This window comes from Anolis sagrei, chromosome X (assembly GCF_037176765.1).
Source record: "Anolis sagrei isolate rAnoSag1 chromosome X, rAnoSag1.mat, whole genome shotgun sequence".
Classification (NCBI taxonomy): Eukaryota; Metazoa; Chordata; class Lepidosauria; order Squamata; family Dactyloidae; genus Anolis; species Anolis sagrei.
Genome location: NC_090034.1, coordinates 20,858,973 through 20,883,511, shown reverse-complemented (window position 1 = coordinate 20,883,511; position 24,539 = coordinate 20,858,973). Strand labels below are relative to the sequence as shown.

General features: G+C 43.2%; 2 protein-coding genes across 2 annotated transcripts in view; one reads left to right on the top strand and one right to left on the bottom strand.

The window, feature by feature from the left end:
- ZNF598 (zinc finger protein 598, E3 ubiquitin ligase) overlaps positions 1–10,018 on the top strand; it is a 22,654-nt gene extending 12,636 nt beyond the window's left edge. Inside the window, exons 10-12 of the mRNA XM_060786510.2 lie at positions 1,924–2,050; positions 4,231–4,375; positions 8,042–10,018. Of these exons, the coding sequence (XP_060642493.2) occupies positions 1,924–2,050; positions 4,231–4,375; positions 8,042–8,386 (617 nt within the window). The 3' untranslated portion in view covers positions 8,387–10,018. The remainder of the gene's footprint in view (positions 1–1,923; positions 2,051–4,230; positions 4,376–8,041) is intronic.
- On the bottom strand, positions 9,948–24,539 carry SYNGR3 (synaptogyrin 3). The gene is made up of 4 exons (XM_067473686.1): positions 24,154–24,539; positions 16,114–16,351; positions 15,735–15,877; positions 9,948–14,543 (listed from the first exon to the last, which is right to left on the bottom strand). Exons 1-4 carry the CDS (start codon positions 24,250–24,252, stop codon positions 14,334–14,336), a joined length of 690 nt encoding a protein of 229 aa, XP_067329787.1. The 5' UTR covers positions 24,253–24,539; the 3' UTR covers positions 9,948–14,333.

Genomic DNA, 24,539 nt, shown 5'->3' with positions numbered 1-24,539 from the left:
GGTTGTTTTTTGGCCACACCCCATAACATGTGCAAAGGGCCCTGCCACCAGCTGTGGTTGAGAAAGTATGGGACCATAGGCCTTTATGTCCTGCCAAAAATACATTATATGATTATGTGTTTTGAACTATGTCATGCCTCTCCTTGAGCAGATAAAAGATAATAATAATAATAATAATAATAATAATAATAATAAATTTTTATTTGTATTTCATCCTATAACCCCGAGGGGAATCAGGACGAATTCCAACATAGCAATGGCAAACATTCAGTGCCTTCATAAAACAAACAAATACTGATGTAAAATCCCAGAAAAACCCAGCATATGAAAATAACTTTCAAAACTAACATCAAATTAAAGCCTGATGTAAGTAAATTAAACCTAACATCAGTAAATTAAACTACACGTAGTCAAACAAAATTATATAATAAGATAAAATCTAAACAAACATCCACATTAATATACAACAGCCAACTAGAGTTCACAAAACAGTGTGGGTTGGTTGTGTAGTTTATTATTATTGTTGCTGTTGTATTTCTTGAATTCTAAAACACAATTCTAAATTCCTATTACACTATGTAACAAAATTTGATTTTTTTTTCTGTTCCTTGTTTGAAAGTGTTATTTCCTATTTAACTGTGTGGTACTTACTTTAAAACTAGTTGTTTTACTCCAGAAACTTCATTTTGTGGCTGTCACAAACTATGTTGAATTAGTTAAGACTCTGTGAGATATTCATTGAAAAACTATAGCAAAATGTGCTGCAGGATGTCCCACAAAAACAAACTTGTTGCAGTTTAAGAACCAATTAGGAAAGGACATCTATTATCCAGGAACAAATTCATGTTACATAGTGTTGTTGTTATTATTGTATTTCTTCAAGTCATTTCTCTACATAAACATCTATTAAGATTGGGTGCATCTTAGTATCGCAAGTGTATCTTATGTTTTTTCATTAGTAGCAATGGCACTGTGTCTGCCAATCAGTGGTTTTATACAGTTGAAGAAATATGGTATTATTATTATTATTATTATTATTATTATTATTGTTTGAAACACAGCAAGATGAGTCCACAGCAAACAAGATCACTCTGCTCGCTGTTGTATTGGATCACATGTTGGACACTTCCCAAGTGTCTAGGACTGTGTGATGTATCGGCGAATAATTTGTGCAGATCCCAGTAAGGTGGCCTTTTGCAGCTAGCAGATGGTAATTTTGTCAGCGCCGATTGTTTTCAAGTTCAGGCCAAGGTCTTTATTGCTGTTAATCAGATTTCCCAGGAACAGATTCCGAGCATCGCTAAATTCTCTGAACAGCTCAATCTGGGATGAAATAGAATTGAACCCAAACCTTCATACAAATCAGACAGGACATCCTTAATACTTTATTTATTTATTTAGTATCAAAAGCATTGCATAAATAAGTATAAAACTGATAAAATAGAAGGAGCAAAAGCGGCTAAATATTTTTTGATCAAAACCAGGCAACAGTTTTGATCCACAGTCTGCTCCACAGTCGCACAAGGTGGAGGATTCTTTTAGGTAGTGCCATTTTGCCAGCTTGTCTTTTGATCTGCCCACTCTTAATACTGAGACAGGCCACCTAGCTGAGTTTTTACCTGTTTGGGCAGGAAATGGCTCTCCAAGGCCTTTCCCAATTCTTTTCCCTGAGAGCCTTTGACTGGAATTGAGCTAGGACTCCATGCTTACATTGTTCCGGTAATCTGTGCCTCTGCCCGTTCCCCAGCTTTGGTTCATGGTCCTTAAAATGGTAAAGACTATCTGTGAAAATAACTCAAGGAGGCACTTCTGGCTCAACCTCAATGCATAGGAAGGAAATTCATGAAGGCCCTAAGGAGTGGTGAATAAAATGCTCGCCTTGGCTGACGTCATAATGGCTCTCCTTGGTTCCGAATCTCCTAGGTTTCAACTCTGTGGTGCTGCTTAACCCGCTGCCACCTCCTGGGCTGTCAGGCCCCCTGAGCAAACCACCCCCGGGCTTCGTTCCAATTACACCTGCTTCGGATACTGCCCCTGCTCCTCCAAAAGAGTAAGTGGCCCTTTGAGGCAGCTCCTGCATCGTCTCTATTCTCCCTTTATGTAGTGACTTAGGCCTTCTGTTTGGGGCGGGGGGGGGGGCAACTTCAGCAAAAGAGGAGGAGGGTATTCTCATGGTGGCCCTCGGATTCTGGAGACACTTTCTAGGGATCCCTTCCTGTGCCAACAAATGCCTTCTTATTGCCGCAGACCTTTTAGACATAGTTTTAGACATAGTTTAATTGACCGCTTTTTGGCCTCACTTTGAGGAACATGCTGCCCCATAGTCCTTGAAATATTTGTATGTGAATTATATTTGGGTCCTCCCCTCCATTCATTTCAGGGTGCGATGGAAATACTATACAGTAAGATCCCGTATCTGCAGGGGATACATTTTTGGCGAAACCACATAAGCAACAAAATACCATTGAATTGCCTCATCTCTGGTTCCAGCCAGCCATAGAATTGCACTGGAGGACTTAAAAGAGGAAAAGTAATGCAAGTCTGTGCAAGCTAGATCCGCCAATGCAACTTTCAGGGAGAAAGTATACTATAGAGTTGCCTGGAGGTTCATAATACATTTCTAGAGAGACTATTTTCTCTCTGAAAGTGTGTAAAGGGAAAGCATAGATAAGGTTTTCACAATTATAAAGGTCACTGTAATAGATATGTGAGAGAGGCACTGCTACTTACAAGTTTTGGGCCCCATTTTACACACTTCGTAATGCCTTCAGAATTAAAACCAGAGGCAACTTGCACTGCAAAAGGTTTCATATCTAGAATTGCACACAAAGGATTTCTTGTCTAGACCTCCAACTGATTGGGTTTGGAGCTGGGGAAATGAATTACACCTGCAGCACAGTGTTCTGATGCCTCTCTGTGAGCAGCAGATAATCTATATAAATAAAAATGTAATGTTCGTTTGTGGTATTCACAGAACCCAAAAACCACTGGATGAATTGACACCAAATTTGGACACAAGACACCTATCAGGCCAACGAGTGACCATCACTCATAAAAACATTGGAAAACACAGTGGAAGGGACTTAAAAAGCCAAAAAAATGCATTACAACACATGCACAAAACCACATATACATGGAAACACACACACACATATATACATATTCACAAATATATACACACACACACACATATATACATTTACACAAATATATATACACACACAAAGCACATATACACAGACTGTGCCACAGCACGCATGCGCAAAACCACTTATATACACAAACACACATATATACACATATATACACAAATATATACACACACAAAACACATATACACAGACTGTGCCACAGCACGCATGCGCAAAACCACTTATATACACAAACACACATATATACACATATATACACAAATATATACACACACAAAACACATATACACAGACTGGGCCACAGCACGCATGGGCAAAACTACTTATATACACAAACACACATATATACACATATATACACATATATACACAAATATATACACACACAAAACACATATACACAGACTGGGCCACAGCAACGCGTGGCAGGGGACGGCTAGTCTATATAAATAAAAATGTAATGCTTGTTTGTGGGATTAACAGAACAAAACCACTGGACGAATTGACACCAAATTTGGACACAAGACACCTAACAACCCAATGTATGTCCTTCACTCAAAAAATTGATTTTGTCATTTGGGAGTTGTAGTTGCTGGGATTTATAGTTCACCTACAATCAAAGAGCATTTGATTGGACCAAACTTGGCACACAATAGAATTGGACCAAACTTGGCACACAGTTCGCCCATGACCAACAGAAAGTACTGGAAAGGTTTGATGGGCAGTGTCCTTTGGTTTTGGAGTTGTAGTTCACCTACATCCAGAGATCACTGTGGACTCAAACAATGATGGATCTGGACCAAACTCTACACGAATACTCAATATGCCCAAATGTGAACACTGGTAGAGTTTGGGGAAAATAGAATCTTCACATTTGGGACTTGTAGTTGCTGGGATTTATAGTTCACCTACAATCACAGAGCATTCTGAATGTCACCAACGATAGAATTGGGCCAAACCTCCTACACAGAACACCCATGTGGGCCACAGCAACGCGTGGCAGGGGACGGATAGTGTTTTATAAAAGAAACACCTGAAGATGGTTCACTTCTCTCCCCCCTCCAAAAAAAAAAAACAGGCCAAAACCTTGCCAAGGACCCTACCTGATCCTAGAAAACTTCCAGCAGCGGAACATCCAACTCATCCAGTCCATCAAGGAATTCCTTCAGGACGACGAGTCTCAGTTCAACAAATTCAAGACCTATTCGGGGCAGTTCAGGCAGGTGAGGAGCCCACACTTTCGAAGCATTTGCTACCTTTTGCTCATTCCTCTTCATTCTACTCCCAAATAGCTCTTTCCCTCAAGAAATCCTAACTGATACTTCATTGGAGTATCTTTCCTTGTAAATTGAATCTATATTTTTGTCTTTAAATGTTTAATTGAATATTCTAAAAGAAAATATCCCATGATTTGTTTCACAAAAAGGGGCTTTTGGAGGGAAACCTTTTCCCCATTTTGTCTGTATTGTTTTCTGGACTGTCACATGTCTATTCAAGGTGAAAATTTGGTATGGATTCGACGTCACTTTAAATGCAGTCTCTGGGGATGTAGCGAGAACATCTGCTTGTCCGGTTTTATTGGATTCATTTCAATTGGTTCAGCTTGAGGATGTGGACAGGATCCTTGGAGAGGTGTGACCTACCACATGCATCCTAGACCCCTGCCCATCCTGGCTGATAAAGGAAGCCAGAGGGGGTGTGGCAGAGTGGGTGAAGGTGGTGGTTAATGCCTCCTTGCGGGAGGGCAAAATTCCAGCGAGCTTAAAACAAGCTATCATAAAACCGCTGTTGAAAAAACCACCACTGGACCCCACTCAATTAGACAACTATCGGCCAGTTTCCAATCTTCCCTACTAGGGCAAAGTCATGGAACGTGTGGTGGCAACACAACTCCAGGGATTTCTGGTAGACACTGATTATCTAGATCCTGCACAGTCTGGCTTTAGACCGGGACATGGAGCGGAAACAGCCTTGGTCGCCTTGGTAGATGATCTTCGCCAGGAGCTGGACAGGGGGTGTCCCTGTTAGTTCTGCTGGACCTCTCAGCGGCCTTCGATACCGTCGATCACGGTATCCTTCTGGGACGCCTCAGAGATATGGGACTTGGGGGTACTGCCTTGCAGTGGCTCCAGTCCTTTCTTGAGGGACGGTCCCAGAAGGTGTTACTGGGTGACACCTGTTCTGCCCCACAACTGTTGTCGTGTGGAGTCCCCCAGGGTTCAATTCTGTCCCCAATGTTGTTTAACATCTACATGAAGCCGCTGGGGGAGATCATCCGGAGTTTCGGACTGAGATGTTATCTCTATGCAGATGATGTCCAGATCTGTCACTCCTTCTCAACTGTCACAAAGGAGGCTGTCCAGATCTTGAATCGGTGTCTGGCTGCTGTGTCGGACTGGATGAGAGCTAACAAATTGAAATTGAATCCAGACAAGACAGAGGTCCTACTGGTCAGTCGTAAGGCTGAACAGGGTATAGGGTTACAGCCTGTGCTGGATGGGGTTCCACTCCCCCTGAAGACTCGGGTTCGCAGCTTGGGAGTGATCCTGGACTCATCGCTGAGCCTGGAACCCCAGGTCTCGGCGGTGGCCAGGAGAGCTTTTGCGCAATTAAAACTTTTGCACCAGTTGCGCCCGTACCTTGGGAAGTCTGATCTGGCCACAGTGGTCCACGCTCTTGTTACATCCCGGATAGACTACTGCAACACACTCTACGTGGGATTGCCCTTAAAGACTGTTCGGAAACTTCAACTGGTCCAACAAGCGGCAGCCAGATTGCTTACTGGAGCGACATACAGGGAGCACACCACACCCCCTGCTGCGTCAGCTCCACTGGCTGCCGGTTCAATTCCGAGCAAAATTCAAAGTGCTGGTTTTGACCTACAAAACCCTTTACAGTTCCGGTCCTGTGTATCTGTCTGAACGTATCTCCCTCTACGTCCCACCCCGGAATTTGAGATCATCTGGGGAGGCCCTGCTCTCGACCCCACCACTATCACAAGTGAGGCTGGTGGGGACGAGGAGCAGGGCCTTCTCAGTGGTGGCCCCTCACCTGTGGAACTCACTCCCGGGGGATATCAGGGCATCAACATCCCTCCTTGCCTTCAGGAGGAAGGTAAAGACATGGTTGTGGGACCAGGCCTTTGGGCAATCTGATAATTAGATATGGAAACCAGATGGATAGGACTGTAAGGACTGACAATTGTGGAATTGGAATTTAACTATGAGATTGTGAAACGCTGACTGTCTATGAGGTTTGTATTGGTTTTATTGCTTTTACTGGTTTTATGGTTGTTTTTGCCTATAATAATTATTGTTTTCTGTTAATTGTTGTTATGGCTAGAATTGCTGTTTTTGGTAACTGATGTTATTGTTTTTTGCTGTTATGTGATGCGGGCATCGAATTGTGCCTTGCCTTTGTAAGCCGCCCTGAGTCTCCCCCCCCCCCCCCCCCCCGGGTGAGAAGGGCGGGGTAGAAGCAACCGAAATAAATAAATAAATAAAAATGTGGTCTTCTTAAGTTCACAGAGTATAATTCTTTTGTTCTGTTTTGTCCCAAAAATTGGAGACTGCAATTATTACATATAGTAGTAATCCTCCGTGTTTTCTTTCTAGTTTGTTTGTTTTTTTTTATGTCAGGAGCGACTTGAGAAACTTCAAGTCACTTCTGTTGTAAGAGAATTGGCCATCTTCAAGGACGTTGCCCAGGTGATGCCTGGATGTTTTGATGTTTTGCCCTCTTTGTGGGAGGCTTCTCTCATGTCCCCGCATGGGGAGCTGGAGTTAACAGAGGGAGCTCAACCCACTCTCTCTGGATTTAAACTGTTGACCTATTGGTCAGCGGTCCTGCCAGCACAAGGGTTCAACCCATTGTGTCATCAGGGGCTCTTCTTTCTAATTTATTATTCAGGTTTCATTCTGATTTCATTATGATTGAACCTTAACAGTTTTTTCCAGCATATCTAATATATTTATAACGGTACGTTTTAATATTTGCATTGTAGTTTATGTATTTTATGTTGATTATGTTTACACTTTGTTGTACCCTGCCTCGAGCTGTTAGGAGAGGCAGGTAACAAATAATTTGTTTTTGTTGTTGTTGTTGTTGTTGTTGTTGTTGTTGTTGTTGTTGTTGTTGTTATTATTTGAGTCTAGTATTTCTGGGTCCTTTTGCAAGAACCCCACATAGGGTAAAATGTCCCAACTTTTCTCTCACATTTCCAGCATTTTCTAGAGCTACCTTTGCACTCTTTAGAAAGTCTCCCTAGTGTCGAGTGCATCATCTTGTAGCACTTTTCTTCCAATCCAGTTACGGCATTTCATTATATAATAGTAACATTTTAATCCCTTTTTTTAAATCAAAAAAGTGGGTGTGACTATTACGCGGTGAAAAAATTCTACCTTTGAATCTTCTGACTTCTGTATTTATTTTTTTTTTAAAAGGTCTTACCTGTGAGACAGAAAAAGGAGGAATGATCCAGCCTCAAACAAACAGGTCTATTTCTGTTTGCTTGTTTTTTTAAACGGCCTTGCCTCGGAGAAAGATGGAATGAAGTCCCTTCTTTCTCCAAAGGCAAGGCAGTTTACAAAATGGAATGGAGCTCTTAAAGGAAGGAGGAAAGATCCAGGTTACAGAGATCTCCATTCCAGGTTTTTAAAACTATCTCAAGAGGAAGGAGGGAAGAACGGAATTCCAGAAACCTCCATTCTATTTACAATTTTTAGATGGTCTTGCCTTTGGGGAAGAAAGGAAAGGAAAACCTGCTCCAAACGGTTTTGCGACTATTATGCAAGGAATCTAAAAATACTAATTTTTGCATGTGTAGGTTTCTGTGCCGCCTTCTAACTCTTCCGTTTTCTAAAATGTTCAATTCTCCTTCTCTGCTCCAGGGCCAGATTTCTGCAGAGCAGTATTACCGGAGCTGCCAGGAATTGCTTGGTGAGAACTTCCGAAAGATCTTCAGTGAGCTGCTGGTGCTGCTGCCGGACACGGCCAAGCAGCAGGAACTGCTGGCCACCCACAACGAGGCCCGGGCCAAGGCTGGGAAGCCACGGAAGAACCCCCGCAAGGCGGCCTGGCAGCCAGAGCCAGGCCTGGGCCTGGACTGTTGTGTCTGCCCCACCTGCCAGCAGGTGCTGACCCCGCAGGACATGGCCTCCCACAAGGCCTTGCACTTGGAGCAGGAGGAGGAGGAGTTCCCATCCCTGCAGGCCATCAGCCGGATCATCAGCTAGCTGTGCCAGGTGAACCAATAAAAAAGGGCCGTTTCCATCTTTTAAAAAAGCAAACAAGCAACACATGCTTCTTGGGGGGTGAGCTCTCAGGAGAGCAGATGGCGCTGTGGATGTCTGTGTGAGTTGGAGGGGAAGGAAAAGGCGCTGGCATATTGGGGAGCCAGTGGAGCCAGGGCAGCTCTTCTGCTTTTTCTGAATAGGCTGGCATCACAGGGTCACAGGCTTTGTGCCTTGACTCCCCACCAGAGGTGGGGGATTTGCTGTTTTCTGAATGTAGGCATGGAGCAGGGTAGGGACGTTTTTCCTGAAAAAGGTTAGGATGGTTAGTCATAAAGGGGAACCATTGGGAATGGCGAAAAGTGCAGGCAGAAGAAGCCTGGGAGTGATGATAGGCGCAACGAGCCCTGTCCCTCTTCACTCCTTTCTTTATGGCAAATTTGAAGCTGCTGTTAAGCCTTTATATTGTTTTGGGTAAGAGAATCCTCCTTATTTCCTTCCCTTTCTGTCCTCCATGTAGGAACAGACCACATTGTATGTTTTTCCTTCTCCCTGTAAACATTCATTTCTAGCCTAGAGGTTCAATTCAGGTTGTGTTCTGCAGTTTGGGAGGAAGTAACAGCACTCCACCTCTGACTAGCCAGCTCATTAAAGGCAGCTCCACATTGACTATCATCCAATGCTGCCGTCTCATGCCTCCAAACTCCATGTCTGGTGGATGTTAATAAAGGGCAACAAGATAGGAGGATCTCTTTAGTCCTTCTGCAGAACGGCCTTGGCTGACGTTTTGTGTTTCCTTCCAGTAAACAAATCAGTTGCTTGGCTTAAGGAGTGAAAAACCCCAAAGTTAAAATCAAAAGAATATAGGGAGCCACATTGGATGCCCATATAGACCAGTAATATCAGCTGCAACTGATAGCTTTCAGGTAGATTCTCTCAATGCTATGGCTTTCCCCATCCAAAGACCAACCAGGCTTACATGTACCCAGAATTTGTTGGGTTTTTTTCAGTGTTTGGAGGTTTGAGGCAAAGGAAGAGTAGAGATCTAGATGCCACAAAAGAGAGGGTTAGGGATAGCATAAGGCCTGCAAGCTGGATGACCTCTCTTTGGGTCTCAGGCCTTGGCACTGGACACCGTGCTCCTCAGAACGCTTCTCCCTCCATTGATTCCTGCTTGGATTCCCACAGGTTTTGATGGGGCAAGTATAGCAACAAACGAAGCAGCTGCTGTAGATGCCACCTTCCTACTTGGGGTTTTAACAGACACAACTCTCATAAAACAGGGCACACACCTAACTCAAGTCTCACAAATCATCCTTTGCAGCCCATGATCCATTTTGTTGCCTTGTCTGGATCTCTGGCCGTATGTTTCCCCCGCCTTTAGCCAATGTTGACTTAAATAAACCAGGGTCAGTGACGCTTCCATTGTTCAGAAAAGTTCTCAGTTGTTACAGAGATTCTCAGTTGTTCTAGATGGCCACAGACTGCATTCAAGGTCTGCTTTATCCACGGCCTCCTTCTTCCTCCCCTTGGTTTCCGTCATAGGATGTTACTGGAGACACCGTTAAATCTTAAAATTTTTATTGGAAAATAAGTTGCAGTCAGTTTACAGACAATTAAAAGTACACAATCACAGATTGGTGGTTTTTGTCTTTCCAAATGGTCTTTTATCTTTCTAGAATAGTCATTATTATTATGTACATACAAAAAACAACTGTAAACATCTTTAAAAAAAGAAAGAAGAAGAAGAAACTTCTTTTACACAGATCACTTTTCGACCACAGTATACATTGGAGGAATAACAACTGCAACTGTATGTTGTTGTTGTTTTCGGTAGCAGCAGTTTCGTGCTTTGGAAGAGAGGTATCTGCACGTTTGGTATGTTTTATTGGACGCTATGCGAAGGAGGTGGAAATGTGTACATCGCAGCAAACTGCAGGCCGCTGGGAGGGAATCCTTCTTTTGCTCTCTTTCTTGTATTTCTATCATATGACTTACAAGCAACAGCGAAGGCTGTTATACTTATATATATATATAGGTATAATATATAGACATATCTATATAGATATATATATAGGTATATCTCACAGGTAAAGGCAAAAGGGTTTGGCCCTTGTTGTGAAGAAGCTCCGTACTAGAATGAAGGTGGTGTGAAGGGAGGCCTGGGTTAGTAACCTGTTTTTGCTCCTGTGGCATAAAAAGAAAGTTGGCTTGGCAAACATTAGGACTTTTGGTAGACAGCCCTAAAGGCTGGGGTTAACTGGATTAGTGAAGGCCATATGAGGCCTTCCTTGGCAGGGTTTTACTTGGAAGTTCCTCTGAGGTGAAGAGAGAGAGGGAGGGGGGTTATTCACTCAAAAGAAGGCCACCCAAATGTTTCCGTGGCTGAGCAGGGATTCAAACCCTAGGTTTTCTCCAAACTAGTCTCTGGTTGGAAATTCTCAATGGAGAGGGACTGGGAGCAAAGGGAGGATGGGGTTTATGGCTTCAGGTGGAGAAGCAAATAGTTGGTACAGGAGGACCTGGAAATACAGAGGCACATTTTCTCTTGGCATTTTTAGGTTCTCCAGCACAATTCAATGGAATATTTCTGCAAACTAACCTTACAGTTGCACTGGATGGCCTGGAAATACTAGAGAGATGCCATTATATGCTTCCCATAATACACTTCCTCTAGAAGCAGCTCATTTGAGTAGGATTCACATTTCCATGCTGCTAAGTCCCCTGTGAAAATGGGGCTACATTTACTCAAGTCTCATGAGGCATTGAATCTAATGCGCACCTCCATTTTCAAATCCCTGAAACCAAAAAAAGTATTTGCTGATGAATATAATGCGCAGCAGCAAAAGGTGCACTCTTTGTAATATGCCCGTTACAGTTGCTGCCTGCTCAGAATTCCTTCTGTAAAAATCATTGGAACACCAAAGCATGGAAAAAGAAACCTTGGGGTGTATCTATGCTGTAGAATGAATGCACTTTAACTGCCTTGGTTCAATGCTGTGGAGTCAGGGGGGCTGTACTTTTGCAAGGCCTTGAGTTTTCTCTGTTAAAGAGTGCAGATGCCTCACCAAACTATAAATCCTAGAATTACATAGCGTTGAGCTATGACATTTAAACTATGGGTGACATCCCTCAAATAGAAGCTGTAGGTGATTCTTAAGCAGCTTCCTCTATTGCTTTGGCTCAGCCCTGAGATGACTGTATGACTCCAATCTAATGTGCACCCTAATTCTGGCAAGGTAATTTAGCCAAAAAGGTGAGTGTTAGATTCAAGTAAATATAGTATATTGTATGTCACAGATAGGATGCTGGCCGCTGCTTTAGGCACCTTGAACACACCAGTAGAAGGGTATAATCTAAGCCACTGGATCAGTCCATGGGTAACCTTCACAATTCTTTGTGCTGTCCAAGCCATTTGAGGATTCCCTTGCTGCACCTGGGTGAGCAGTGGGCCCTCCTTTTGGCCAAAAAAAAAAGTTCTTTGGGGAAGTCACTTGACCAGGCCTTACTTGTCGGATGAGAAACCCTTCCTACAAAGCGCCAATAAGCCAATGCCTTTGGAGTCCTTTCAGGCTCAAGGAGAAAAAGAAACGAGTTGGGGTCAAGGATGGAGAAGAAAATACATCTGTAGGCATAAGGTGCATACATTCAAAATGGTAATATACAACACAACAACACTGCTTTCCACTCAGACAGAAGAACATGGACTCTCTCCTTTTTTTTTTCCTCCTCCTTTTTACAGGCAAATACACGGATACTCTGGAATGGATTCATCTTTTTTTATACAGTTAGAAAAAATACACTTGTACCGAACAGACATTTATATTTTGTACAATCTCGATCGAAAGAAAAGACATTAAAGGTGTATGACGGCTTCCGTCTGTTGCCTAAAAATACTGGAAAACACACGGTCGTCCGCTAGGTTGGCAGTGTTCTCTCTAAGGGAAATATTGCTACAGTTCGACTGCTTTCAGACCCTGTTTGTTTCGGAAACCATTTCAGGTTCAGACCCCACATATTTAGGGTTTTTGGATACAAGACCGAACCCGGTTGTGTCCCGTTACGAAATTGTGAATGGGGGACAGATGCTGAAATGTGAATACAGTCCAATTTGGTATTCTGATACCCATCATCATTTAATGGAGTTACCATTATTCTAGTAATATGACTCATATGCAAGACTTACGAAGCATCTCTGTACACAAAGGTTGAGGTTTGCAGCAACTTTGGGAGGAATCCATAATTTTGGCCCCAAAACTTGCCCTCGACTTAAACATGGGGTCAACTTACACATCAGTGTGTTTCAGGAAGCCGATCCCATTGATTCAATAGGTCTACTCATATGGAGATGGATAAGATGGAGATGGGTTCAGGCCACTCGATCAATGGCTGATTGGTAAATCCAGCACTTTCTGTACAAGTCTAAACCAGCCATGGACAAACTTCGGCCTTCCAAGTGTTTTGGACTTCAACTCCCACAATTCCTAACAGCCTACCAGCTGTTAGGAATTGTGGGAGTTGAAGTCCAAAACACCTGGAAGGCTGAAGTTTGCCCATGGCTGGTCTAGACCAATATATAGGTCATATTGAAATGTATAATGTTGACCCAAAACTTACCCTCGACTTATATATGAGAATATATGGTAAGTCAAACCCATTGATTCAATAGGGATGGAAATGGGTTCAAGGCTACTCAATCAATGGCTGATTGGTCAATCCACTTGCTGTACAGACTCAACTTGCAGATTTCAATATGACCCTTGTTGAAGTTAAGAAGTCTACACAGAGTGTTTATCAATTTGCCATTGATTGAATACATGTATTTAGCAAAATGCCAGGTGCATAACACAGCCTTACTTCTCAATGTATTGGATACCATTTTGAGAAGTCCGTTCCCATTGAGGGACACAGGGTTTCCTATTCTAGTCCCTCTTCTATTTATCCGTTTCCTCCAAAATGGCTTCAAATTCCTCTTTCTAATTTGGGAGATGGAGAAATGTATGAGTCGGAAAGTTGGGATGCTCCACTTGGCCTGTTTTAGGTCCTTCTGGACCTACCGTAATGCTTCATTTCTTGCTCTTGTGATGGCTGTTCCAAATCTGAAATGTTTTCCCCCTTAAGTGCAAAAATGTGATTTAAACAAACAAAGGGAAAATGTATTAAAGCCCAGAATCCTATCTAAAAACCTATATGTGAAGCTAAAGTTTGCAGCCTAGATTTATTCATTTCAGGAATTTCATAACTGTACAAAAAGTAACATAATTTAATATTTGGCTTAAGATTTTGGCACATTTTTTGGGGAAAAACAAGAGGAACCCAAGTGACGTTTCCTATGGTTTAAAAAGGAAAGAATGAAGGAAGGAGGATGTCCCTCAAATGAAAACTAAGAGAACGATATTTTGGGGGAGTTTAGCCCCGGAAGACGAGTTAAAGCATCTACTTATTTGGGGGAGAAAAGTGGAAAATTGGGGGGAAAGTTTTGGAAAAACTGACTGAGCGATAGCTCGTTTCCTGTGCGTTTTCCAGCCGTGAGCAGCAGCAACCGTCCTTAAATGTCCTGCTTAGAGGGAACACTGTTGAGTTTGTGTTTTGTATATATATTTATTTATTTATATATATATGTATGTCTATATATCTCTTTTAAAAAAGAAAGAAGATCCTCGGACAGGTAAAAGACAAGAACCAATACCACCACGGTACAGAATCCACTGTATCACCAGATGAGCTAAGAGTTAAAAGTTGAACCCGGCACACATTTAAAACTCGCCATACATTTAGAAAACTAAGAAGAGGACTCTTGGAATACATTTCGCGACCAACCAGTTGACTATACTTTGCACCATAGAAAGGGAAGCCGGGCCCGTTTCCACTGGGCCAGGTCCCGTTTGCTATACAACCACATGGGACGATACCCCCCCCCCCCCAATAATAGCAGACCCCACCATGCTCCTCAATAGGCTGGCACCTGGTAGCCCTTGGGGCTCGTGTCCAAGGTCTCGGAGAATGGGGGGCTCTGGTAGGTGTCCGTGCTTTCCACGCCCGAGCCGGTGGGGTACCCGGGGTATCCTGCATTGGGATCCGGCGGGAACTGGTCTGTAGCGAAGAGCGACATGTCCGTCCCCAGGCGGAACCGCTGTAGCGCCTTCAAAGCCAGGGCCACCTGCACAAGGAGAGAAAGAGGATCTGTTTGGAGGGTAGGCATAAACGGGTCAATTCGCACTTGGGGAGGGTGCTGAGCACTTCTCTGGGAAAATGAAGTCCTCCAAATTGACCATACAGTTGTGATGGTAGACCTAGGTCAGGCATGAGCCAGCTCTTGCCCTCTAGGTGTTTTGGACTTCAGCTCCCAGAATTCCTAACAGGCTGTTAAGAATTGTGGGAGTTGGAAGTCCAAAACACCCGGAGGGCCGGAGTTGGCCCATGCCTGTCCTAGAGGAAACACTTCTAGCAAGCTCCCTAGGTTCTCCAAGACAATCCTATGGTCATGTGGTAGAAGGTGACCATGGAGATGTGCTGGAGGACTGCTTCATCTTGTGCTTCTCCTTTTTCCTCTTCCGCTGCTGCTTTTACTACTGCTACTTTTACTCCTGTTTTTACTTCATCTTTGTCTGCTTCTCCTTTTACCCCTTCCGCTGCTACTTCTACCACTGGTACTTCTATCTTTATTTCTGCTTCATCTCTTTCTGCTTCTCCTTTTTATCCTTTCACTACTATGTCTACTATTACTTTTAGTTCTATTTTTACTTCTTCTGCTTCTACTTTTACACCTTCTCCTACTTCATCTTCTGTTTCTCCTTTTATCCCTTCTATTTTTTCTTCTTTTACTTATACTTTTACTTCCATTTCCTCATCTTCTGCTTCTCCTTTTCACCTTTCTGCTGCTGCTTCTACTACTACTATTTTTACTTATATTTTTACTTTCACACCATCTGATTCTTTTACTTTTACTTCTATTTATTTATATCTCACTTTTATCTCGACTGAGATGCAATAAGACCTGGATTTTCCTAGACGAGAATTCCCCCAGGTTGTAAAAAATTGCAACTTAATTCATTTATTAATTAATCCTGCAAAGGTGGAAAGCCTACTACAATTCATTTGGGAAGCAACTGTTATCTCTTTTTTGCTTTTTGCTTGACCAGGGGGTGCATAACGCATTTTAGACATCACTTGAACTGCCAAGGCTTGATGCTGTAGGTGTAGCTTTACGTGGTATTTAGCACCGAGCAAAGTTCAAGTGGTACCAAACTGAATCAATTCTACAGTGCAGATGCACCACTGGTCATGGATTTGGGATGCGTGCAGGGGGTACTTCTGCAACTGGAAGGACCTTGGTGACTGAAACACATACCCAGGAGATGATGGAGAAGAAGGAGAAGGCAATGGCCGCTCGCGCCGCATCTCCGGCGTGGGAGGCTGCTTTGCTGGGTGCCGTCCGCTGCCATTGGTTGGCCAGAAAGCAGAAGGACACAAACCACAAGAAGGCCCAGAAGCCTGCAAAGGAAGAAGGGAAAAGTGCAAAGAGTGGTCAGTCACATCTCATCCAGCAAGAGGATTCCTCTGCAGTACTAATTTCTTAAAGGAGTAGGATACAGCGTTGACTTTCCTTCTCAAAAGACTTCCTCCTTCACGCAGGCCTTTGACTTTATAATCTATACATTTGCTTTGCTACAAAACTATCGAAGACAAAGGAGTCCTCTCCCATCTTGGTGCTTCCTGCCGGGACCCACCTGAGAAACCCAGGTCGACCAGTACCACGCGCTTGCGGTCCTTGACGCTGCTGATCTGCTGGAAGTAGAGGTCCACCACCAGGAAAAGGCTGCAGGCCAGGAAGGCAATGAGGCCGATGGTGATGGCGTAGTTACAGGCGCTCTCGTTGGCATTGAATGCGCAGCGCAGCAATGGGGATTTGTCAGTGTTGACATAGCCTTCGTTGATGATGGAGCCAAATACCACAATGGCAAAGACCTGCAGGAGGGAGAAGGGAGGGGAAGGCAGTGAAACATCCATCCATGGATGTATATATGCTTCTGTCCGTCTGTCAATATGTCCACCTATCCATCCGTCTTATCTATCCATCCATCCATCCTTCCTTCCTTCCTTCAATGTATTAATCTATCAATGTATCTATTCATCCAACCATCTGTCCACCTATCCATCCAGCTATTTGTTTATCCATCCATCCATCCATCTGCCTATCCATCCATGAATTTATATATGCATCTATCTATACATCTGTCCACCTAACCATCCACCCACCTCTCCCTCTATTTATCCTATCCATGTAGCTAGCTAGCTAGCTAGCTAGCTGTCTGTCTGTCTGTCTGTCTGTCTATCCATCCATCCACCCACCCACCCACCCACCTCTCCATCCATTTTTCCTTCTATTCATCTTTCCATCCATCCATTTGCCTATCTGTCTTTGTATTTATATATCTATCTATATATCTGTCCACCTATCCATTCTTCCATCCATCCACCCATCTATCCAGCCATGTATTTATACATCTATCCATTCTTTCCATCTATCTATTTATCCACCCACCTATCCATCCATCTTTCCACCCATCCATCTGTCTATCTGTCCTTGTATTTATATATGCATCTATCTATATATCTGTCCACCTATCCGTCCATTCTCCCATTCATCCACCCACCCACCTATCCATCCATTCCTGTATTTATATATGCATCTATCTATTCATCTGCCTACTTCCACCCACCCACGTACCCATCCATGTATATATGTGTGTGTGTTGTGTTTGTATACACACACACCTATGTATCCATCCATCTATCCACTGATCCAAACCCTTATCCATCCACCCACCTATCCATGCATGTGTGTATATATGCGTCTGTCTGTCCGTCCATTCATTTGTGCACCTATCCAATTCCCTATCTATCCATCCATGTATGTATATATGCAACTATCTGCCCATTTTTCATCCATCAATCCAACCTATTCATCCATCTGCCTACCTACATATCCGCCCATCCACTTATTCATATGACCAACCAGGCATCCATCCATCTGTCCACCCACCATCCATTTATTTATTCCTTCCTTTTATCTACCTAGCCTTCCACCCATCCACCCACATTTTTATCACACTTGTTTTCCAAAGCGTGATATATTTTGTGCCTTTTGGTTGACCAGATCAAGGTACCCCCCACCATGGCTCTTCCCATAAAAAGATGTTCAAACTCAAGAATAACGAGGAACAGCCGACGTACAAATGGAGTGACTGAGCACATGAGGAGGATGGCACTGAAATGAAGGCATCATTGCTTTCTTTTGCACTCTCTCCTTGGAGCTTTCCTTTGGGCTTTGATCTCATCCATGAATGATGAGGAGAGGCTTCTTCCCGCCCCATTCTGCCATCCGTAGAAACACCGGCAGCGATTTCAGGGGAATGTTTGCCAAAAAGGAGACACGTGGAAGAGAGGTGGCAGCCATTGGGTCAGTTTTGGAGAGGTCTACTCCATTTCATCGCCTTCCAAATTCCAAATCCAGGATGCAAGAAGGGCTGGCGCCTCACCAAACTACAACTCCCATTGGGTTGTTTTGAGTTTTTCATGCTGTATGGCTTTGTTCCAGCAGCATTCTCTCCTGACATTTTGCCTGCATCTGTGGCTGGTGTCTTCAGAGGTTCTGTTAATAGTGAGGCAAGTGGAGTGTATATATACCTGTGGAATAATGTCCAAGATGGGAGAAAGAACCCTTGTCTGGTTGAAGCAAGTGTGAAAGTTGCAATTAGTAAGCTTGAATAGAATGAGTAACCATGCAAAGTCAATAATGTAGGTGTCTGCATAGCGGTAGCCAGGTCTTTGTTGCCTTGAGGCATTCTCAGTTAACTAGCAATTTGATTGTTCGCTGTCTGCAATTCCCCTGTTTTTGAGTATTTACCCAACTTTACCAGATTTTGTTCATTTTCGTAATTTAATAATGATAACCATAAAAATGAACAAAATATGGTTACCAGTATTTAGAAAAACACCAGAATCAAGACACTACATAAGGAACACCACTCAGAAACAGAGGAACTCCATACAGCAAGAAATCAAGGACCAGTTAACACCTCCCAAACATAGGATGCCTCCAGGCAGCAACAGCCAAGCTACCTCTATATAGAAACCCTCACTGATTGACTTTGCAAACTTCATGGCTACTCAAATGCTATTCAAGCTTGCTAATTGCAACATTCATACTTGCTTTAAACAGACAAGGGCTCTTTCTTCCACCCTGGACATTACTCAGGTTATACACTCCACTTGCTTCACTGCCAACAGAACCTCTGAAGATGACAGCCACAGGTGCAGGCAAAACGCCGGGAGAGAATGCTGCTGGAACATGGCCATACTGGCCAAAAAACTCACAGCAACCCAGTGATTACGGACATGAAAGCCTTTGACAACACATACAACTCCCATTCTTCCTATGGGTAGAACGAATATGCTTTGAGCCCACTTTAATGGCCATGGCTCAATGCTATAAGGAATAATGGGAGTGGTAGTTTTACAAAGCCTTGAGCCTCCTCTGCCAAACTGCAAATCCCAGGATTCCATCACAGTGAGCCAGGACTGTTAAAGCGGTATCAATCTGCATCCGTTCTACAGCACGGATGCACCTTTTGCATGACAGTCACGGGAAGGAAGTACAGTCAGAAGCGGAACAAGGTGCCATACTTCTATAGAGGTCAGTTAAAAATAAAACACTCCGTTCCGGTTTTGGTGAAACAAAATGCAAACCGTTTGCACCACCACTTTGGGGGTTTCGTCACTTTTTCAACCGTCTAGGCAGGAGCTTCCTTTTTCACAAAAGCAATGGTGCAAAGCACAAAAAAAGGAAACAAAAACAGGTTCGAAAGGCCATTTCTTATTCTAAAACTCGCAGATAAGGTGTAGATCAGGCCTGGGCAAACTTCGGCCCTCCAGGTGTTTTGGACTTCAACTCCCACAATTCCTAACAGCCTCAGGCCCCCTCCTTTCCCCCCTCAGCTGCTTAAGTGGCTGAGGGGGAAAAGGAAAGGGCCTGAGGCTGTTGGGAATTGTGGGAGTTGAAGTCCAAAACACCTGGAGGGCCGGGTTGCCCAGGCCTGGTGTAGACAGAGGCACCCAAAGCAAAAAAAAAAAAAAAAAAAAGGCACTCTGTGCATGCTCTGGTGACACACACAGCTTGGTGGGATGCAACCACCCAGTTGCTGCTGGAAAGGCTACTAATAATAATCATTCATCTATTTATTATTATTGAATATTAACTATCCAGCCTTTCTCTGTTGTCGGAATTCAAGGAGTTCCACCAACACAAGAAAATGCTGCAGAGAAAAAAGGAAAGTGAAATTAAGCCAAAAGTAAGGAGAGGCCAAACAAGGCTGAGAAGCCAAATAAAAGTGCATCTACACTGTGGAATTAATGCAGTGTGACCAGGGGTGGCTCAACCCATTACGCAAAGTAAGCATTTGCAGTATAGTTGATTTTGCCCAGGGGCGCTCTTGGGGGGAAATAGACCTTGACATATGCAAGTTGTAGTTACTGGGATGTATAGTTCACCTACAATCAAAGAGCATTCTGAACTCCACCAATGATGGAATTGAATCAAATATGGCACACAGAACTCCCACGATGAACAGAAAATATATATCAGTGATTGGTTTGGGGGGGGGGGTGTGCCAAAATACTGTTTGCTTACCGTTGAAAATTACCTAGGGCCGCCTCTGAGTGTGACACCCCTTTGAATGCAATGACTCACTGCAAATGACCCTCACATGCAATGACCCTCACAGGGATCTAGGAGTGTTTGTGCTTCCCTGAAGTGGCAACTTCCAGGGTTTGATACTACTGAGCCATGGTGGTTGAAGTGGAATCAAACTGCATTAATTCTACTGTGTAGATGCACCCAGCCATCGCAAATACACACACACACGTGCACGCACACACATTGTTTCAACAATACCAACCAACACAATGCCAAGACTGCAAGATGTCACATGGAATCCATCCCAGGCCTTGGTAATGCTGCAAGCAAGACATAGGAAAGCTTGCAATGCATGGGCATTTGCACACGCAAATGCACATGCACTGGGTCTTCCTATTTTTGCACTGAGTGTATCTATTTACACCAGGCCTGGGCAAACTTTGGCCCTCCAGGTGTTTTGGACTTCAACTCCCAAAATCTCTAACAGCCTCAGCCCCCTTCCTTCTCCTCAGCTCCTTAAGCGGCTGAGGTGGAAAAGGAATTATGGGAGTTGCAAGTCCAAAACACCCGGCCTTCCAGACAATGCCAACCATCCCCATGCCAAGGTGGCATCCGGTCTCCATTTTGGGCCATAAAAAAGCAAGCAGAGTGAAGAAGGCTTGCAAGGCACAGGTGAAAGCTCACCTGGCTATTAACACAAACACACAAATCCATAGATACTAGGCCTTTGTTTTGACAATGCTAACCATCACAACGCCAAAGGCCCAAGGCACTATCCTGTCCCCCATTTCAGGCCATAAACAAACAAGACAGAGGAAGGCCTCCAATGCAAAGACGGGAGCTCACCTGGCCATTAACACAAACACATAAAAACACATCAGGCCTTAAAGACAATGCCAACCATCTCTATGCCAAGGTGCCACCCCGTCTCAATTCTGAGCCATAAAAAAGCAAGCAAAGACACAGGAAGGCCTGCAATGCACATGTGAGAGCTTGCTGGCTATTAGCGCACGCGCACACACACACACACAAATGAATATGCACTGGGCCTTCCAGACAAGTTGATTTGATGACATCAACAGATCACAATGCCAAGGGTCCAAGGTGCCAACCCATTTGTATTTCAGGCCAAAGAGATGCAAATAAGACAGGGGAAGACCTGCAACACAAAGGTGAGAACTCACCTGGCCATTATACACAAACACGTACACAAATACACAGACATGCCAGGCCTTCCAGACAATGCCAACTATCTGATCTCCATTTTGGGTTATAAAAAAGCAAGCAAAGACAAAGGAAGGTCTGCCATTCACAGGTGAGAGCTCACCTGGCCATTCCACATAAACACGAGGACTTCCAGACAATGCCAACCATCTCTATGCCAAGGTGCCACCCGGTCCGCATTTCGGGTCATAACAAAGCAAAGACAGAGGAAGGCCTGCAACGCACAGGTGAGAGCTCACCTGGCCATTAACACCAACATGCCAAGGTGCCATCTGTTCTCCATTCTGGCCCACAAAAAAGCAAGGCGTCCAATGCAAAGGTGAGAGTTCACTTGGCTATTGCACATAACCACCTACAAATACACAAACATGCCAGGCCTTTCAGACAATGCCAATCATCTCTATGCCAACGTGCAATCCAGTCTCCATTTCAGGCCATTAAAGCAAGCCGAGGCAGAGGGAGGCCTGCAACACAACAGCATGACCTCACCTGGTCGTGACACACAAACAAGCAAACACAAAAAAACATATAAACACATGGGCAACCCCCCCCCCCCTTCCTTTCTTTCTTCCATCCTTTCCAAATCAATATTGCCTGGTGCTGAAGGTTTTTGCAAGCAGGGTCTCCATGTACAAAACTGAATAAACAACATATTTTTCTGCCAATTACAAAAAACAAATAAATATATCAAATTTCCCGTCATTTAAAAATAATAAATACATACACTTTGTGGCAATTAAAATGAATGAATATACAATTTTCCTGCCATTTTATGAAATCATAAATACATCATTTTCCTTGCTGTGTAAAAAATGAATAAGGAAATAATGTTTTTTTCTTGTCACAAACACATATATCTCTGCCATGAATAAGGGTGCAAATGGAAACAGGAATCCCCTGCCCATAAGGTCTTAATGGTATCCCAAGTACGGCCAAAAACTGGACCCAATGGGGATTTTGGGAGGCCATCTCTCATTCTTTGTTTTTGTTGTTTCAGACAGGTGTGGCAATGCCTTTTAAATAATAATAATGACAACAACAATCATAATAATGTGTAGAATTGGATAGGCATTTTGGGAAGGACCCCAGAATTAAAGTGGGACAATTGGAGGAGAAACCATTTCCTATTTCTGTTTATTTCCTTGAACCATACAATCACTATTTTTAAAAAAATAAATATTATAATAATACTGGTTTGCAATGGAGTTGGTTGGGCATTTGGGGGACACCATTGCTAGAATCCCATTAGAAGTCTTTCCTATTCCTGCTTATTTTATTGAACTACTATTTAAAAGGCATTCAGTAGATGATGATGATGATGATAGTGGTGGTGTTGAATGGACATTTGGAAAGCACCATTACTGGAATCACAGAAAGAATAATAACAAATAATAATAATAATAATAACAACAACAACAATAATAATAATGTTTTCAATGGGGTTGAATGGGAGGGAGGGAGGGAGGGAGGGAAGGCTGGCAGGCAGGCAGGCAGGAAGGAGAAAAAGAAGAGAAGGAAGAGAAGGAGGGGAGGCGGAAGATAATAATAATAATAATAAAGATGATGATGATGACGACAAGAATAATGACAATAAGGCTTGTAATGGGTTTAGGTGGGCATTTTGGGAAGGCATCGTGACTAAAATTATTATTATCCTGACATAATAATAATAATAAGGCTTGCAATGGAGTTGGATGAGCATTTTGGGGGACCTTTGCTACAATCAAATTAGAAAGATAAAGAAACCATTCTTATTTCTTTTTATCTTCCTGGAGCAATTACTATTTTTAAAAAAAGCAATATAATAATAATAATATGGTTTTCATTAGGGTTGAAAAGACATTTTGTGGGCCCCGTTGCTAGACTCAAAATAGAAGGAAAAAAGAAACCTTTCATCTCCCTCTTCTTGAACAAATACAATCACTACATTGAAAAATGCAATATAATAATAATAATAATAATAATAATAATAAGGCTTGCAATGGAGTTGGATGAGCATTTTGGGGGACCTTTGCTACAATCAAATTAGAAGGATAAAGAAACCTTTCCTTTCCCTCTCCTTGGACAAATATAATCACTATATTAAAATGTGATATATAATAATAATAATAATAATAATAATAATAATAATAATAATATAAGGCTTGCAATGGGGTTGAGTGAGCATTTGGGGGAGGAGGGGGACACTTGCTAAAAATCAAATAGAAAGATAAAAAAACCTTTCCAATTCCTCTCCCTGGATCACACAATCACTATATTAAAAATGCAATATATGAGAATAATGATAATAATATACAATATAATGATGGTGGTGATGTTTGCAATGGGGTTGGATGGGCCTTTTGTGGGGCACTTTTGCAATGACTATATATAAAAATGCAAAATATGAGGGGACAATAATAATATACAAATGATGGGGATGATGTTTGCAATGGGGTTGGATAGGCATTTGGAGGGGAACCTTTGCAATCACTGTATGAAGAATGCAACATAATAATGATATGCAATATGATGGTGATGTTTGGAATGGGGCATCTTTGCAATCACTATATGAAAAATGCAATATATGAGAATAATAATAATAATAATAATAATAAGATGATGATGATGATGTTTCCAATAGGGTTGGATGGGCACCTCTGCTAGGCTCCCTCCTAGGATAAAGAACCCTTTCCTTAGATCAATGCAAGCACTATATTAATACAATGCAATAACCGATGCCTTGCTTGCATTGCCCCTGAGGATGGTTGGCACTGGCAGCCCTCTTTTTTGCATTGCAACCTGTCCCATTTTTGCATGCAGGTGACCTTTGCAATGCATTATAAAGATAGGGTGATATGATACTTACCCCAGAGATGATCCTAAGGATGGTTTGGGGCCTCTGGATGAACTCTATGGGGTCCACAGCAGCCCCTGCTCTCCCGGCCCCAAAGGATGCTCCTTCCATGGTGGATGATGGGCCTCTCCAATCCCTCCCTCTTATTGTATCCTTTGCAATGATTTCCAAGGGAAGGGCGAGTCCTGTTTGCAGCGCCTCGCCTTTGCAGCAGCAAAGCAGGAGGAAGAAGAGGAGGAGGAGGAGGAGGAGGAAGGCGACAGAGAAGGGGGAAGGATGGGCCACAGAGCCAGCCCACTCGCCCACACCTCCCCACTTTTTTCCCTCCCCTCTGGAGGCTGCAAAGGCGCGTCTCTCGCCCTCCAAGCCCTCTTTCTCCTTTCTCCCCCCTCTAAGGA